Below are 17670 nucleotides of genomic sequence, written 5' to 3'. Positions count from 1 at the left end.
GTTCCAAGTTAGGATGTTATCTGGCTTGGAGGGAAACTTGCAGGAGGTGGTGTTCCCATGTGTCTGCTCCCCCTGTTGTTCTAGGTGCCATACTCGGTCAAATGCTGTTGTGTTGTCAAGGGCAGTCACTATCACCCCATCTCATAAAAGCAAAACATTTCGCAGTTCTTCAAATAAGAATTTGAATGAATTTCATATGGTTTTACTTCAAGTATACAGGATAACATCAATAATACAAAAACATATGGGGCAACATTTTCCCCCGGTCGGGGGCAGGGATATGCGGAAGCGGTCGGGGGCGGGCCAGTTCCCAATCGGCACCCCCAGTCGGGGCTGCGCCGCTATTTTATGTGGGCGGGCCAATTAAGGCTGTGCGGGCAGGAGAGGATTCCCTGAGCCAGGTGCGTATGAAAGAGCACACAGATCTCCGTGAGGCAAAGTGCTGCCTCAGGGAGATCGCTGGAAGTTTCAAAAATTTTTAGAAGTGTGAAAAATAAATTCCTGACACACCACCCTGACTTGGAAATATATCGCTGTTCTTTCACTGTTGCTGGTTCAAAATCCTGGAACTGCCTTCCTAACAGCACTGTGGGTGTACCTACATCACAGGGACTGCAGCATTTCAAGAAGGAAGCTCACCACCACCTTCTCAAGGGCAATTAGGGATGGGTAATAAATGCTGGCCTAGCCAGGGATGCCTACATCCCATAAATGAATTAAAAAAAATAAACATTGCTTCATTTTTCACAATATTTTGCTGCGATGCTTGTATTTCTTACAGGCCATGCAGCAAAGTGAATAGTTCACCACAGCATTCCTTTCTAGCAGCAATTAATATGCCAGGCAAATGATATTAAACCAAAGTACCTATATTCTCGAACATTTTATTGGTCTCCCAAAGTTTTCCATTGTAAATTTATGGCAAATAATGTTTGAATTGACAATTAATTTGATTGATATTTTATTCTGGACCTTTCTCAAAGCAAACTCTAGAATATTCTGTACAATGGCTTATTCATCTGAATTTACCTGAGGAAGCCTAATCCCAAGACACAAGAAAACCAAGGACACGCACAGGTGAGAGAGACTATTTGACTTGCCTTTGCGATGAACCAAATGGTCTCTCTCATCTGTACTTTCCTTACAGATCACAGCAATCTAAAGCTGCTGGGTTGTGAGGGTGGTCCACGGTGCTACTCCAATAGGTCTTCATTGGAGCATGCCTGTAAGGAGATAGGGCCTGGTTTGAAGCCTTAGCTGATCACTTTTTCACTAACTACACTGCATGGTAACTGCAGGTATCCTTACAGCACTTAGCATAGTTCTACGTCTGGCTTAATGATCAACTGGATCCTCTCAAGACAGTTCCCCCAAGTTGTCACTTGGTATGTTTACCAGGGCTTGCAGATAAGGTTTGTGATATTTGGCAACTGTGTCCAATCCAGATACACTGACCGTAGATCATGTTGGTATTCCTCTTCCAAACAGTACTACTGAAAGCAAGACATACTGTGATTGGAGAGTTTCTGGGAAAGCATTCAAAAGTTAGTCAGGATTTCTAATATTTTAGTGCTGCCATTAGATTTACTGGGAAGAGAAGCATCTGTATGTGCTAATTGATTGCATAAGCAAACCCTTCCATTTGTCTGCAGATGTTGGTATCCATGCAGGTAGGAATGGACATAGGGCAGTGCAATAAAAATAAGACCCTTATCTTATATAAGATAAATATAAGGCTACTTAAGGGAGTGACTAATGCTACTGAACTCATGGAAGCATGCAGATTGAAATGTGTCACATTTGATGCCTCAAGTTCTTCTGTAAGATCTATGTCCTGCTTTATCCTACATCATTAGTTCCATTTGTCTTTTCAGAAATGTTCTACTATGTTCCCAATCATTACACTCAGAAGGTAAATAAATTTTAAAAAGCCTGTATTTTTAAAGAAACTTAGAATTTGCTTGCTGTTGTCCTTTTCAGGGTCACATTTCATCACATTTCCCCTGAATTAGGATAGTTTTTATCAAGTCGTTCACTGGAAGTAAATTGAACAATAATGAGGAATCTATTAAACATTCCTGCTACAGATTATTCCTTCTATTTATTGTTAGTTACCAAAACAATAAATAATCTTCCATAATACAATGAAAACATGTCAAGAAGTTGACCAATGTGTTTCCAAAACACTTAGACAGATAAAGTCTCTCCTTCAAGGATTGTTTCTGTAGTCAATATCACATTGCACTGAAAGATTTTACACAAGCATGATCAAGAAGAGAAACTGAGGTAAGAACATTAAACCTGCCGTTATAGGCTAAGACAATCTTCTTCAAGTTAATAAACATGAGCTATTTACAAAAAAGAGCCTTCTGAATTTGGCAGTACTCATGAAATTTGTGTATTAAAGCTTGCGAAAAGACTGTGAATTCTCACTAATGGTTCTAAAGAAAAACTTAAAATAATGTTTAAGATGTAGACATACGACTTAAGATCTTCATTCAAAGCCAGAAAATAAATTAAGTTAATTTGACAATAAGTAATTCTTGGGAAGTAAACAGCAATGTGACTAGTACTGTAATTCTAATATTGGCATTTAAATGTGCAGAGGATAAGCGAATAATTATCCATTGTAAAGTAGAAATAATTTGGAATTTTATTTGCTGTTTCATTGATTACAAATGTTGTGATAATTCAGTACAGAATTTTGAGATATAGCAGCAGAACACTCTATCATTGTTTCACTGATTCAGAGGCACATTTTGATTTACTGATGTCCGTTATTGTAACTATTTCTCATGTAAAGGGACATTGTTCGACATTAATCAAATGGGCACATTTGAATTGTCTTGTCACTTTGTTTCAGCAACGATATTTAAATTTTTAGCACATTAATAAGTATTATACCAAACTATAAAATCGAGGTGGCTTCGAATACCTCAATTTTATATTCCTCCAGTTTATAAAGTGAAAGCAAGTAACCAATATTAATTTTAATTAAACAAAATTGAGGGTGTGCTGAAAATAGTTCATAGATGACAATTATACAAACTGTAATTGATAGGAGAGTCTATATTAATGGCATACTATTATTTTTTTAAATAAAGTAATAGAGATATTATATTAAAGAATATTCTAAAAGGTGTTTTTGAAGACATCAAATTGGCATAAATTGTACAAGTTGGCACATTTTAATGAAACTTTAAAGTAAGTAAAGCAGAGTTTGATTTTAAAAAATGCCTAAATATTTTCCATTTGTCCTTTAGATCATCCACCTGACACTAGGAAAATTTTGAAATTAAAAATGTTAATGGGATTATAAACTTTGTCGTATATTCCAAGACTGCATTAAGAGGTTAAATGGTTGTACAATGCCACCATATAATCAGCAATGAATATCACAATGAATTTTCCCCAAATATTATCTCATAAACATCTGGTATGTATTAGTGGACAGTAGCATAAGATGCTAAATAAATTAATGGACAAGTTTTTGAGAACAAAATGGCTGAAATGTGAGTCTCCAATGTGAATTCTCAACCACTGCCAACACACATACAGAACTGATGTTTGCACTCACCACCATGTGCTGGCTATTAATTTTGCAAGGAGCATACCTGTATTTTCCAATATATACTCCTGGCAGGCCAGGCCCTTAGCTTAGCGGTCAGAAATAATATGCTTTTATTCTTGAAGCTATGCTTGTAAATTATCTTTCCCTCTTTCTTCTTTGAAAAGGAAATAACCAGGACCAGAGCTGCTGAAAGTAACTTATAAAGTCCACATGTATATCACAGTGAACATGAACGATACAGCGAGGTAACAAACTTAAAGAACACGTTAATAACAAATATGTAACAAAGTTGAGCCACGCAACAATCTGCAGAAGCAATAGTTTGAATTTTCTAAAACATATTGTAGGGGATGGCGGGGGCAAATGAGCCAAAGAAGTTGATATAAATTGCAATGCAACATTTAGTAAATAAAACAGTGGGCGGAATTTTACTGTTCCGCTGGAGTCAACGGACTTTTGAATAGCTCGCTGCATTTTACGGACCCGCCCCTGTCATGCCAGGGCCATAAAATTCCTCCCAGTATTTGTTCAAAGAAATGTGGAAATCTTTATGACTTATACGTTATGTGAATAACTTTACATATTTATGCTGTTGATTATTCCAATGGTATACTGAAGAATGAATTTCAAATTGAATGGTTATGGATGATGTTTGTAAAATAATGGGACTGGTTTTGTTTTCTAAATGCGAGGTTCCAACATGAGCCTCATTCACCAACTGAACTGAGACATTTATGTTTTCCAGGAATAATTATGCTGAATTTTGGAGGCCTTATTATTGTTTTTGGTAGTAGGTCAAGACAGCATGGTATTGCTAACAGATAAACATGAGAGAGGGGCATCATTTCGATTTTTACTTAAATTTTGACATAGTGTAAAAAAAATTGCAACAATCCTATTGATCACAATTTTGATAAAGCTTTGTTTTTAGTTTGGTTAGTCTGCACCATAGCTTCAAATTTTTAAAAACCTGGGGATCAATCCTTCGAATAAGCTGCATATCTAAGAAGGGAAAAAGTATTTTTTTCAACTGTTTGAGGCTATCTGACATTAAATGCATTTTAAATAGATTTCAAATGATTAACATGTTTCATTCTTTGAATATATACAGAAAAAAATGTGTTTTTGCAGGCATGGAAGTGAGTTTTTTAAAGCAGCTCACATAAACGACACTGTCAGCATGAAGTCCTTATTAACAAGTAAAGATTTTGATCCTGCCATTCGAGGTGTGTTTATAGTATCTTAATAATAGTCTTAACTTTTGCTCTCTACATTTTACATCCTCCCCACTATTAAGATCCCCTCTCCATCATGCACTAAAAGTTCAGGCAGAAAATGAGAATTCCTTTGCTGGAAGCAGTTGAATGTTAGCACCAATAAGAAAGGGATCTGGATTAACTTGTCTACATTTTTCTCCTTCCTTCTTGCCTTTACTTTTGGTTTGAACCTTTCTTTCAAATTCTGGTTGAAATCAGGACATTACCTAATGGAGATTGAGGATTATGAGCCTATGTTAAATCACTTTGTCCATTGACCAGCCCTACTCTTCTTTAGAAACAATTTTCTGTTGTCTAATGTTCTTCAACTACAGGGACTTCAGGGGAAAAATTTTCGTCCTGTCGGGAGGTAAATGCGGGGAGCGTGTCATCCACCAGGAAGTGCTATGCGCTCCCTGTGTGGGCAGGGGTGGGGGGGATTCCCTCAGCCGGCATGCGCGGGAAAGAGCGCACAGGTCTCCCTGAGGCTAAGTGCTGCCTCAGGGAGATCGGCTTGGAATTAAAATTTTTAATAGAAATGATTAAAAAATTTCCCTGACATGTTCCCCCATGTGACACTGTCATAACTTTTATTGAAAGGTTTGATAAAAATTTAAATACCCGCATGAAACCTCATCCTGCCCGTGGATGAGGTTTCATGCTTTTTCCGAAGCCCACCAGGGCTCCCGGCCTGGTCCATTAATGAACCCTCCAGGTCCATTAATTACCTTAATTAGTTTTTCAATGGCCTCAAAAGGCCATTGACAGGTCAGCAGGCGCGCAGCTGACTTGGCTGCACTCCTGCTGACTTGAAAATGGAAATGATGTGGGGTGATGTCAGGAGTTCCACCCAATGTCATCCCCATCATTTTACGCGTCGGTGAGTGGGCCCCACCCCTGCTCACCAACTGGAAGATCCTGCCCAAGGATATTAATGGCATGCAGCCCAAGCACTTGAATCCATGAAGGTTCAATTCAGGGCAGGTACTGATACTCATCCATTGATTTTTTTAAATTCATTCATGGGATGTGAGTGTCACTGGCTAGGTCAGCCATTATTGCCCTTGAGAAATTAAGTGGCTTGCTAGGCCATTTCAGAGTCAACCACATTGCTGTGGAACTGGAATCACATTTAGGCCAGACCAAGTAAGGATGGCAGATTTCCTTCCCTAAAGGGGTATTGTTAAACTAGATGGGTTTTTACAACAATCATTTTGTGGTCATCATTAGACTTTTAACTTCAGACTTTTTTATTGAATTCAAATTCCACCATCTGCCATGGTGGAATTTGAACCCAGGACCCCAGAGCATTACCCTGGGACTCTGGATCGCTGTCTCAGTGACAATACCACTATGCCACTACCTCCCCTAAATCCAGTAAAAGCCCAATGTTTAGAAACCAAAATATTAGCCATATTATGATAACTGCAAATAATAATTGCACTTACAGACTTATCACAATATTTCAGCATTGACGCACTATTGCAGCTTAACAGTATATTCATATTGCATGTAGAGGGCACTCAATAGAAATTCATGAAGTACAAAATTTATCTTGTGCATGAGATGCTGCAGGTGACCCCTGAGCACTGCGAGGATTAGGTTTTCATTTTATGCAGCTTAACACTGTGTTTTGAATTCCCTAAGCTACGGTGTTATAAAGTCAAATTATGTGTTTTTTTATTAATTCTTGTATTTGGTTTTAGTCTGAGCTTTTTAAAATTTCTCACTCTTTTCCCATTTTTTGCCCATTTTCTCTTGGAGGCACTGACTCAAGCCAGGTATGTCTTGATAAATGTCAACAGCTACACCGGCAAGGTTTTTGGCTGAGATGTAAAGCATCGCAACTGAACTTCATACTACCCTCATACAGGATCCACGCGTGCACTTTACAGCAGAGCTCACTGTTTACAGCAGACCCATTTGCATTCCTTCCCCCTTGTTGGCCATCGTTGGTGATTTTGCCTTCAGCTGCCTAGGCTCAATGCTCCTGAATTCCCTCCCTGAACACTCCATCTCTCTATCGCTCTCTTCTCCTTTAAGATGCTCCTTAACACTTACCTTGGCCAACTGTCCTAATATCTCTTTACGTGGCTTTTGTCAACTTTTATTTGACCTGTGAATGGTCTTGAGACATTTTACTGCATTATAAATGCTATATAAATCCAAACTATCATTGTTATTGTGTCTGCTGAGATCAGTAGTAATCTCCTAATATTGTTCCAACTGTGATCAGTTAATTCAGCACAGATTGATGATTACATTTGGAACATTTCTGATTTGTGTGTTTAGTTACGACACAAAACAATGCATTTACTTACTGTTACAATGCCTGTAAAGATTGTTAACAATCAAAAGAGATATGAATTTCCCAGTGACTGACAGAAAGAATTGCACGTCAAGATTTCATGTTTTAAGACTTTTATTCTGACAAATTAAACTCAACATTACTCAACATGTCCAATAATACACTAAACTACAGAAAAGGCACTTTCCCCATTAACTAATTAACACAACTGAAAACTCCATGCCACGTTTATATGTTGTGCCACACTTTCAGCAAATATGTAATCTTGTTGGTAAAGTACCAAACACCTCCCAGCTTCAAATAGGACACCTTCTCCCTGCCACACCAGGGCTAATCTTCCAATATCCTTTGAAAGTTCCTTTATTCAATCTCCTGAGCATCATTGAACTGACTTTCAGCAGCAAGGCACCCTCTGGCACTCCTTTATATCTCTACAAGCTTTGTCTCTTCAAACAGGAAATTCTTTTTCACCAGCATTCTGCTTGGTGGTTAATACAAAAGCAGCCCTTCTCTTTGCCACAGCAGCAGCTGTTTCTCTCCCTCTCTGGGTGTCTCTATCTGTCTGAATCTGAGAGTCTGTGCCCAGCCACCAGCATGACCAGCTCCTTCTATTTTTTGTCTAGGTGTGAAAACTGGCATTTGGATTTTTATGAGTTTCAGCCTAGGCTTCTGTACCCACGACAACCAAAACACATTGGTCTCCAGGGAAGTTCAGCAAACCATTCCCCATTCCAGGACGTTCTGTTTTATCTCAAATTAAAAGAGACAGTTTAAAACATAACTGCCTTATAAAGTCTTTTTTGTTCATTCATGTAAATGTGGGCATCGTTGGCTAGGCCACATTTATTTCCCATTCCTAATTGCCCTTGAGAACTGAGTGGCTTGCTAGGCTATTTCAGAGGGCATTTAAGAGTCAACCACATTGCTGTGGTCTGGAGTCACATGTAGGCCAGGCCAGGTAAAGACAGTAGATTTCCTTCCCTAAAGGGCATTAGTGAACCACATGGGCTTTCACGACAATCGACAATGGTTTCATGATCCGGAGTCGTTCCAAATTTGCACTAAGTGCAGTAAGGAAAAGCTACATTTTACCAGCTGGCCGCAATGGCGGCTTCTCACGCCATATCATCCCAAACCCCCACATTAATTATGCATTCCTGGGAAACACGCTATTTCCATGGTGGGCGGGCTCCGATTCGCCTGCCACACCATCACCTCGCCACTTCATCACGCCAGGCGCTACATTTAACTTACAGCCACATGCACACCTCTCAGTGTTTCCAGCCCAGGACTACTGCAAATAAGACATGGCCCTAAAAGACAAGAAGACTGCAGCCCCCAAGTTTAGTGACTCATCCTTCGAGTGCCTTTTGGATAACATGGAGGCCCGCCATGATGTCCTCTACCCCCGCTCTGGCCACAGGAGGGGCAGCAACATTACCACTCCAGCTTGGTAGGTGATGGCAGTGGCGATCAGTGCCAATGTTGCACAGAAGAGGCTGGCCATCTAGTGCAGATAGAGGACGAATGATCTCATCCGTGCTGCCAGGGTAAGGCAACCATCTTATCACTCTAAACTCACACACTCAAGCCCATCACACATTCACTGGCATCTCACTCACTGTCAGCTCAAGGGTCATCACCACCCATTCTCACACACACCCTCACATGTCCTGGCCTCATCTCCTCTGGAGACTGCCTCCTCAACCCTCACTTGCACAGATCAACTTGTGCCCACACACAAATCCTGGGATACCCCCCTTCCCCAGTACATCTCTCGCCCTGCAGCCTCTTCCCTTATCTGAGGCCACATCTCCCTCTTCCCCAAGCAAGCCCTAGCCTTGCAGCTGTACAAAGCCACCCGCACCTTATGGCTGGTCTGGTAGGTAGAGATCTCCCTGTGAGACCCCTAAAAGTGATGTTGTGCTGTCTGCGAAGCCTGGCGCTGGTGACTGTGAGTGCTGCCTGAAGCAAGATCGGCAAACAAATCTCGAAGTCCAAAGTGACTTGCAGCTCGCCAGGTGCCCATCACTTACGTGCAGTTGTGAAACATGTTGGTGTGCGTACGATCCAGCACGGGGGGATGAGTCCAGCAGGCTGGCCTTATAATGATACGCAGATGTATTACAATGAGGTTCCCGATACCGGATGGCGGGAAACATGGCCCGCCATCAGCAGGCTGAGCAGACGATCACAAACTGGTTTCACGGCGTCGTGAAACCTATTTTTGGCCTTCTCACCATATTGTCTGCTCACGCTGCTGAGCACGCCTGACGCCAGCGGCATGGACGATCCACCCTTAATTCCTGATTTTTTTTAATTAAATTCAAATTTCAGGTGGTGGGATATGTAAACTATTAAACCATAAACCCCATTATAGGTTATCGTAAACTGAGTCTTTGGCAAGAATTCATCTGACATAATTTTCAACTCAACTCTGATGAATTTAGCTCATGATATTTAAAATCATGTTATTGGGCACTCATTTCACAGAAACTTTCACAAATACCAGCCAAGTAATGACATGTATCAATAGTATCATACAGCTGACTTAAATTTATAGTCCCATACCTTCACTGAAATTTAAACAATGGGCTGTTGGGATGGTGTTGGGCTCTAATGATGGGCCGAATAGCTAGGGATAACCACTCCTCGGGCATCTGGGGAAGCTCCAACCAGATTCTATGGCAATCTAGCAACCAATGAGCTGCCTTTGCGGATCCTGTCCCACTTAAGTGTTGAGATCCTGCTTCTGGGAGTGGTGGCCACTGCTGGTAGTGCACCTAGTCAGGGGAAACACCATGGACTCCACACTCAGAACAAGATAGGGGGGCTGGGGATCGCCAGGGCCAGTCAGGCACGAGATGAGGTGGGTGATTGGTGAGTGCAGGGGTGTTGTTGGCATCGGGGTTGCCCTTGTTGCCAGGGGTTCCCTCCATGGGTCACAGGCTACCCCTGAGGCTGTAGGAAGATTGTCAGGGTTCACCAGGTAGTCTCCCCACACAGTTGAGTGCCTCTCTGCCACTGGTTTAATGTCATCAGCCATGGAAAGAGGCCCTTAAATGGCCACTTAATTGGCACAATTGGCCTTTGGATGAGAGTGCCATCCTCCACCTTCCCCACCGCTGGCAGAATGCCATGGTGGCAGGAGAATGACAGGCATGCCAGCTCTGACCTTCCCTCCTGATGTTTGACCCATTCCCCAGCCTCCCAGTTCATTCCCTCAGGCCCCATAAAATTCAGCCCAGTGAGTGAACATAAATGATCTCCATCTGTAACACAATGCCCTGAATTTTCCTCATCCCAGGACTGTTGGGGCAACTCTTCTATATATTTCCCCAAGCCTAGCATCACCCATGTTTCTGGGTTGAGGTCATTATTTATGCAGGATAGAGATCACTGCCTCCAAGAGGAAGATTGGCACTGCCAGGGAAAGAAAAAGTTGGTAATGCCAAAAAAAATGAATAGACTACTTAAAGGGTAGTAGAGCCTGAGTGATCAACAGATAGTTCTGTTTTCAGCCTTGAGCACCAGCTTTAACCAGTGAGTGGTTGTGGCCTGATGAGGGGCCCTCTCTGTGCAAGATGGGATCAAGTGGGCCTTCTGCTGCCATTCCAGGATTGTAGCCCGCCCTCTTCTGTCAGTCCTAGGGTGGAAGGCTGGGAGATCAGTGAAAGTGTGTTGTATGATGCCCTAGTTTGTCCCAAGGATCTGAAATATTGTTTCAAGGCTCCTATAGGGCACTCAAAAATCATGAATGTCTTTCAGCTCATTTTGCCTGTGTTAGTGGTGGCTCATTAACCTGGTCTGTCTAATGTAATCCCATTTCTCTGCCCTTTCTCCATATGCTTCTTTCTATATTCCTTTTCAAATACTCATCCAATTCCCTTTAAGTGCTGTAAACTCTGTCTCAATGGCCAGTTCTGGTAAATCATTCTATGTTCTAATAAGCCTCTGTATGGAAACCCTTTAAGTAGTCTATTTCAAATTTCCCTTTGTTCTTTTAGTGATGATACTGAGTCCTTGCCCTAATTCCAGATCTCCAAACAAAGTAAATAACCTTTCACTAGTTACCCCTTTGGAAACTTACATAATGTTGGAAACTTCTCTAAGAATCACTTAGATTCCCTCATAATTTTTGAACCCTTCTACATGACCATAATCTCTCATTCCTGATTTCACTCAGGTGACTCCAGTGTACCCCAGCTTGGCTCCAATAACCTTGCTACAATGGAGTGCCCTGGACTCCTCACAATGGGCGGAATCTAATGGAGCCCATTTCAACAGGCAGGATGGAGGGCGGGCTGGGAGAAATGGGCAGGAGTTCCCGCATCCGATTCCCGGCAGCAGGAAAACTGTCTCGCATTTAGAGGGGGGTAGGAAAGGCCCAACCCGGGAAGCTTATCCGCAGGTGGCAGGATATCAATTAGCTTCATTAACGAGCTATTTGAGAGCAATTATCCCTGATCCCACTGGAATTTAATAGCAGCTCAGGGATTTAACAGGACACACATCGGTCTCCCACACATCCACAAAGCCAGCCAGAAAACTCTGTCGGGATTTCCTGCAGCCTTGTTGGGGTGGGAGATCCCTTAAATGGGGTGGGCACTGAAAGCCAAACCCCCGACTCTTGATGCCGATTCCCATCTCCCCCATTGCTACTGACCCTCCCCCATGACTGTCATCCTGCCCACAGGGGATTCAGCATCGGCCTCTGATGAAGGCCTCAGTTCGTTACTGGCAGCAGCCACCGCTCTGCTGGCATCGGAGAACTGCCGGTCTCTGATTGGCTGGCAGCACTCGACTGAGTGGGAAGCGTGATGCTGTCCAGGTAAGCGCCTGATTGTACTTAAATATGGCATCCCAGAGTAAAAAGACGCAGGGTTTCACGCATTCACTGACCGCTGGGCGGGACCTGGTCACCAACACTAAATTCTGCCCAATATTCCACTGGACAAATCATCCCAGGTTTGTGCTAAGTGTGGTCATGGGCGGGTAAAATGACATTTTACCCACCAGCTGCAATGGCAGCTTTTCAGGCTGTATCGTCCCAAACACGCCATATTAATGTATTCCTGGGAAACACAGCATTTCCATGGAGGGCGGGCTCCCATTCACCGGCCGCGCCATCACCTCGCTGCTTCACCACTCTGGGTGCCATATTTAAAGTATATACGCGCGCGCACGCCTCTCAGTGCTTCTAGCCCACGACTGCTGAAAAGAAGACATGGCCCTGAAAGGCAAAATGCGAGGTTCAATGACGCATCACTCAAGTGCCTTTTGGGCATAGTGGAGGCTCGCCATGATCTCCTCTACTCCTGCTCTGGCTGCAGGATGGGCAGCAACCTCACCAATCTGGCTTAGGAGGTGATGGCAGCAATGGTCAGTACCAATGCCCTGCAAAAGAGGACAGCCACCCAGTGCTGAAAAAGAATGAATGGTCTCATCCATTCCGCCAAGGTAATTCATTTTTCTCATCAGTCTCAATTCACACACACACAAACCTATCACACATCCACAAGGATCTCACACCTCAAGGGACAACACCACTAACTCTCACACACACCCTCACGTCTCCATCAGGCTTATATCCTCTCAAGCCCATGTCCTCAACCTGTCCATGGCTCCGATCACCACACACACATTCCATGCAATGCCACGTGTCTTGCTCACACTGTCTCCATCTGTTTCCACACAGGGGAAGCCTGCTCACATTAGTGGGAAGAGGTCCCAGACCGGGTGTGGACTGTCCCACATTAGGTCCCTCGCTCACTTTGAGGAGTCTGCCATCACACTGACTGGTGAGGATGTGGACCTTGCTTGCGGTGACAGTGAGGTTGGTGGCGAACACCCTCATGAGGCTCCTACACCACTTCATCCCTCTCTCAATGCAACTGTGAGTGCTCTCTCTCCTGCTTGTGACTGTGCTGCCATGCACTTATTACCTCTACTTTGGTTCATAGGGAGCTCTGCCAAGCGACCTGATGTCCTCAGCCAGCCAGCCCCTCAGCTCCATCCAGGCCCTCATCTCCAGCCAAGAGGGAACCTCCTCCATTGAAGAACTGGAAATAAGCAGCCTGGAAGACCCATCACAGCGCTCACCCACACCCCTCACCAGCCCAGAGACACACACTTCAGCAAAATATAGATTTTGAGCAGGTTCAGGTTCACAATCTGGCGGTCACCACATGGACACGTGTTCACAGCGGGAGGAGGGAGGTCCGTGCGAGCTCCCCGGCTCGGAGGACTGCTGGGGAAGAGGCATCGTGAGATCTGAGTCAGCTGATGAGCCTCTAGATTTGGCCTTTAAACTCATCGTAGAGAGTCAGCAGAAGACGTGGGAAAATCACGCCGAGCTTTTGGAAGGCCTAAGCAGAGTGGCACGCAAGTCAGAGGAGTGCATCCGCCTGCTCTTTGATGAATTAATGCCCACATGTGCACGTATGGAGGTCTCCAAGGGGAGGATGGCAGACGCCATGGAGACCCTGGTCCAACAGAACGTGGAGATGTGTACAGGCCTGCACTCCATTGTGGGAGCTATGAGTGAGTTCCTGCAGTAGCATTGCAAGAGGGAAACGGAGCACCTTGAAGTCCCTCCAGGTGCTCGTTCCCCTCAAGGAGTCAGGCCGGGGCCCTCGGGCACCTGAAGGGAGGAGGAGCTGCAGCTGGACACCCCTGGATCATCCGCTCACGAATCTCGGAGGCTGTCCACTCCCTCCGAGTCCCCTTTGCCTGTGAGCCCCTCAACCTCACCCTCTGTCACCAAAGAGGGAGCAGCTGGCCAATGAGTGATTCTGGAGGGAGAAGTGTGTGTCTGGCAGGGCCTTTCAGGGTTTCTCCCATGTAGACAGATCCTTCACATATCACACTCATCTCAATGTCCTGAGCATTTTGAATGCTGCCTGCTAGGGTTCACTTTTGGTTGTCCATCTGAGCTGACCTGCATCTCCGACTACCCAATGATCACACTCCCGTGCAGCACCTGATCTAACCCACCACGACTGTCATTTCACTTTTGATTTAGACAGCATGGTCTGGATTCGGTTTCTCGGCGGTTCCCCCGTCTTTTCCCCTCCCCCAGTCACGCATTTCCCCTCCCCCATCACTGTTGACCCCGCTGGCATCACCTTCCACCTCCCCTCTGTGACCTACCAGCCACAATCCTTTTCCTCCAGGTGAATGTGCACATACCCTTCCTTCCTGTAAAGCCTACCCACATCCCTATTCACCTCCCCGACCTCCTCCTTCCCACCCCCAGGGCCTGTGTCTGCCTCCAAGTCCCCACCAAATCACCCTCGCTGTCCCTTCTACCGCTACTGTCGAATTCTCACCCTCCCACCCTACTGCCTCACTCTGTCCTCGGTCATTCTCACCATTCCCTCATACCATGCCCCACCCTCAGTTTGCTCCCCAAGAGGCAGTCATGGACACATCAGACCCCCTTGCATGTTCACTTGGACATTCCCCCACCACTCTGGACGCCTTCCCCCCCTCCCCCCCAGAACCCTTTCCTCCCTTCGAACCTCTTCCCCCCCAAGGACCCCTTCCCCCCACCTTAGTCCTCCCATCACCCCTCCTAGACTCTCCCCCGCTTGGTCCCTCCACTTTCCTGACTCCTTCAGACACCCTTGCTTCTTCCACCACCCTTAGTCCTTCCCCTCCTGACTCCTTCCTCCAACTTTACCTCTTCCTCCAGTCTCACTTCTTCCTCCAGCTTTACTCCCTCTCCCTTCCCAACTCCTTCTTCCACCCTTACTTCTTCCTCCACCCTTACTCCGCCCCCCTCTCCACACTGTTTCCTCCCCCTGAACTCCTTCCCCTCTCCACACTCCTTCCCCCTCCATTACACTTTCCACCTCCCTTACACCTACCTCCCAGCTTCCGTCTTCTCCCCTGTTACCCACTCCTCGCCCGTACTCCCTCCCCCACGAACTTCACCCAAAGACACCTTCATTCCTCCCCTCCCAACCTCACCCCCACAACACCTTTACTATCCCCACCAACCTGACCCTCCCGACACCTCTTCCTGTCCCTGCCAATCCTAGACTTTCCTCTCCCGTCCCCTTGACCATTATCCGTTGTGAGCATCAACGGTGACTATCCAACTTCTGTGAGCTGCTTCGCAGCAGAGCCATGTCCATGAGAATCCACCCAGCATGCCATGGACGTTCCTCCAGGATCCCATTGCTGTCGGGTTCCAGCATTTTCTGCTCCTTGGATGTCCGCGATGTGAGCAAGGCCCTGGCGTTGAGTCCCGACTTTTGCACGTGACACTTGTCAAGACGTGTTCTGCATTGGTGTGCTTTCCCGCCGACGTATGCGGATGATCCAGCAGGGGGAGAAGATTCCAGCGGCCTGGCTTTATAATGATATGCAGATATATTACAATGAGGTTCCCGATGGCGGGGAACGCAGCCCACCAATGATGGTTTCACGATGTTGTGAAACCAGTTTTTGGCCTTCTCACCATATTGTCTGGTCACGCCATTGAACTCGCCCAACGCCAGCAGGCCTGGAAAATCCCGGCCAATGTGTCTGCCTGACAAGTGTTTGGTAAATATTCACCATTATTCCTTATGTTTATGTTTAACATATAAAACCCAAAAACCATTTTTCTTTTTCATGCAGTTTTCTACTTGTACTTTTGCTTTTAAAGCTTAATATAGCTGCAATCCTGGATCTCTGTACTTCTCCACTCTGTTAAGAACCTTACCTTCTAATAGATAATCCTTTCACTTCTTTTCTGTGATTAATGGTATATGGGCCCCATTGAACGCTTACCCAGCTGTTGTTCATAGCTGTCTCAGTTTGGTCTTGAGGTTATAGTTCATGAAGACAATCTCATTGCATGTCCTAATGGACACACGGGTGTTTTCAACAAAACCTAGAATTTGCATAAACGCACAATGTGGAAAAACTTGCAGTGTCTTCTCAAATGGCTACTGTATTCCATAGGGAATGAAGAGAATGTGCTCACCAAGCCATGCATCAGTAAGCTGCTTGATGAATTGCACCTCTATGACTTGATGGATACTGTTAATGTTTGCTATGGTAACTTGGAATAGGTGGTAGATATCATGGCTTTAGGAGGGGCTGTTGAACACATTTTGGCAATTTCTTAGCAGTGCTAGCATATAATGGAGGTTAACAGCAGGTCAAAATCCAGGAAACAGCACAACTCCATCATTTCTTCCTTGGTGAAGCAGAGCATTTTCCTTTGGTATTCTCAAATTGGTGCCTTTAATTCATTAGCATGATGCATTCAAAGTAATTCAAGAAGAGGTAATTAACCTTCAGAACTCCAAAATCAGGATTTTAAAAAATTGTGACAATCAAAAATCTTGTTATATGGGCCAATAAAAATATCTTTCACAAATTAAAAGTTAAAGTCCATAATCAGAAATTACTCCTCTGAAAGATCCACTTCAGGAAGCCGCCCAGGAAGTGTGTTGTCACTGAGGTTCTTTTGGTTGATGACTGTGACTTGGCAGAAGAGCCAGAGAAAACTGCCAATGCCATGAACACAGTTCTTCCATTTCCTCAGCTTTTCCAACCAAGTTATGGCAGATGAGCAGGAGAACCCTGCAGAAATTTACTGCCCAATCTACAAGGCACAAGTCAGATGTGTGATGGAATACTCCCCCACTTGCCTGGATGAGTGCAGCTCCCACAACACTCAAGAAGCTTGACACCGTCCAGGACAAAACAGCCCGTTTAATTCGACCTCATCCACAGACATTCACTCCCTCCACCACCAACGCACAGTAGCAGCAGTGTGTACGATCTACAAGATGCACTGCAGGAATTCATGAAGGCTCCTTTGACAGCACCTTCCAAACCCACAACCACTACCATCTAGAAGGACAAGGGCAGCAGACAGATGGGAACACCACCACCTAGAAGTTCCCCTCCAAGTCATTCACCATCCAGATGGGGAAATATATCGCTATTCCTTCACTGTCACTGGGAGCAAAATCCCGGAACTCCCCTCCTAACAGCATTGTGGGTGTACCCACATCATATGGACTGTAGCAGTTCAAGAAGGCAGCTCACCACCACCTTCTCAAAGGCAATTAGGGGTGGGCAATTAATTCTGGCTCAGCCAGCGAAGCCCACATCCCACGAATGAATAAAAAAAAATTCTTTAGGCTGCTTGAAAGAGTGTCTCAAGGTCACACTGCCAGCCATTCACCTGCTCCAAGCTGACAGAATCGCACCCATTGGCCAGGACATATACACTACAATGTTAGCACCATTAAACCTGAAAATTTTGGCAAGAAAACTTTCATAGAATCATACAATAATGCAGCATAGAAGGAGGCCATTCAGCCCATTGTGCCTGCATGGGCTCTTTGAAAGAACTATCCAATTAATCCCACTCTCCTGTTCTTTATGTTGGAGGAGTGCAACTTTTTGTATGATCTTCTTTCCAGCACTGTGACTAGTCCTGAAACCTGAAGGAAGTATAAGAAACAAATCCCATTTCACATATATGAACAAACTATATCATTAAGAGGTAATTGAATAGCAAGAAT

The 17670-nt window shown here is 44.7% G+C and overlaps 1 protein-coding gene across 1 annotated transcript in view; it reads left to right on the top strand.

Annotated features, from left to right (window-relative positions):
• The first annotated feature begins 3781 nt into the window (after positions 1-3781).
• The window catches only part of LOC144693772 (transient receptor potential cation channel subfamily V member 6-like), a 65391-nt gene continuing 51502 nt past the window's right edge, over positions 3782-17670 (top strand). The window contains exons 1-2 of the mRNA XM_078563790.1: positions 3782-3816; positions 4703-4797. Of these exons, the coding sequence (XP_078419916.1) occupies positions 3782-3816; positions 4703-4797 (130 nt within the window). The remainder of the gene's footprint in view (positions 3817-4702; positions 4798-17670) is intronic.

Source organism: Cetorhinus maximus, chromosome 19, assembly GCF_964194155.1.
Source record: "Cetorhinus maximus chromosome 19, sCetMax3.hap1.1, whole genome shotgun sequence".
Lineage (NCBI taxonomy): Eukaryota > Metazoa > Chordata > Chondrichthyes > Lamniformes > Cetorhinidae > Cetorhinus > Cetorhinus maximus.
Note: the sequence above shows the minus strand (reverse complement) of the source record. Positions and strands in the feature narration are given on the sequence as shown.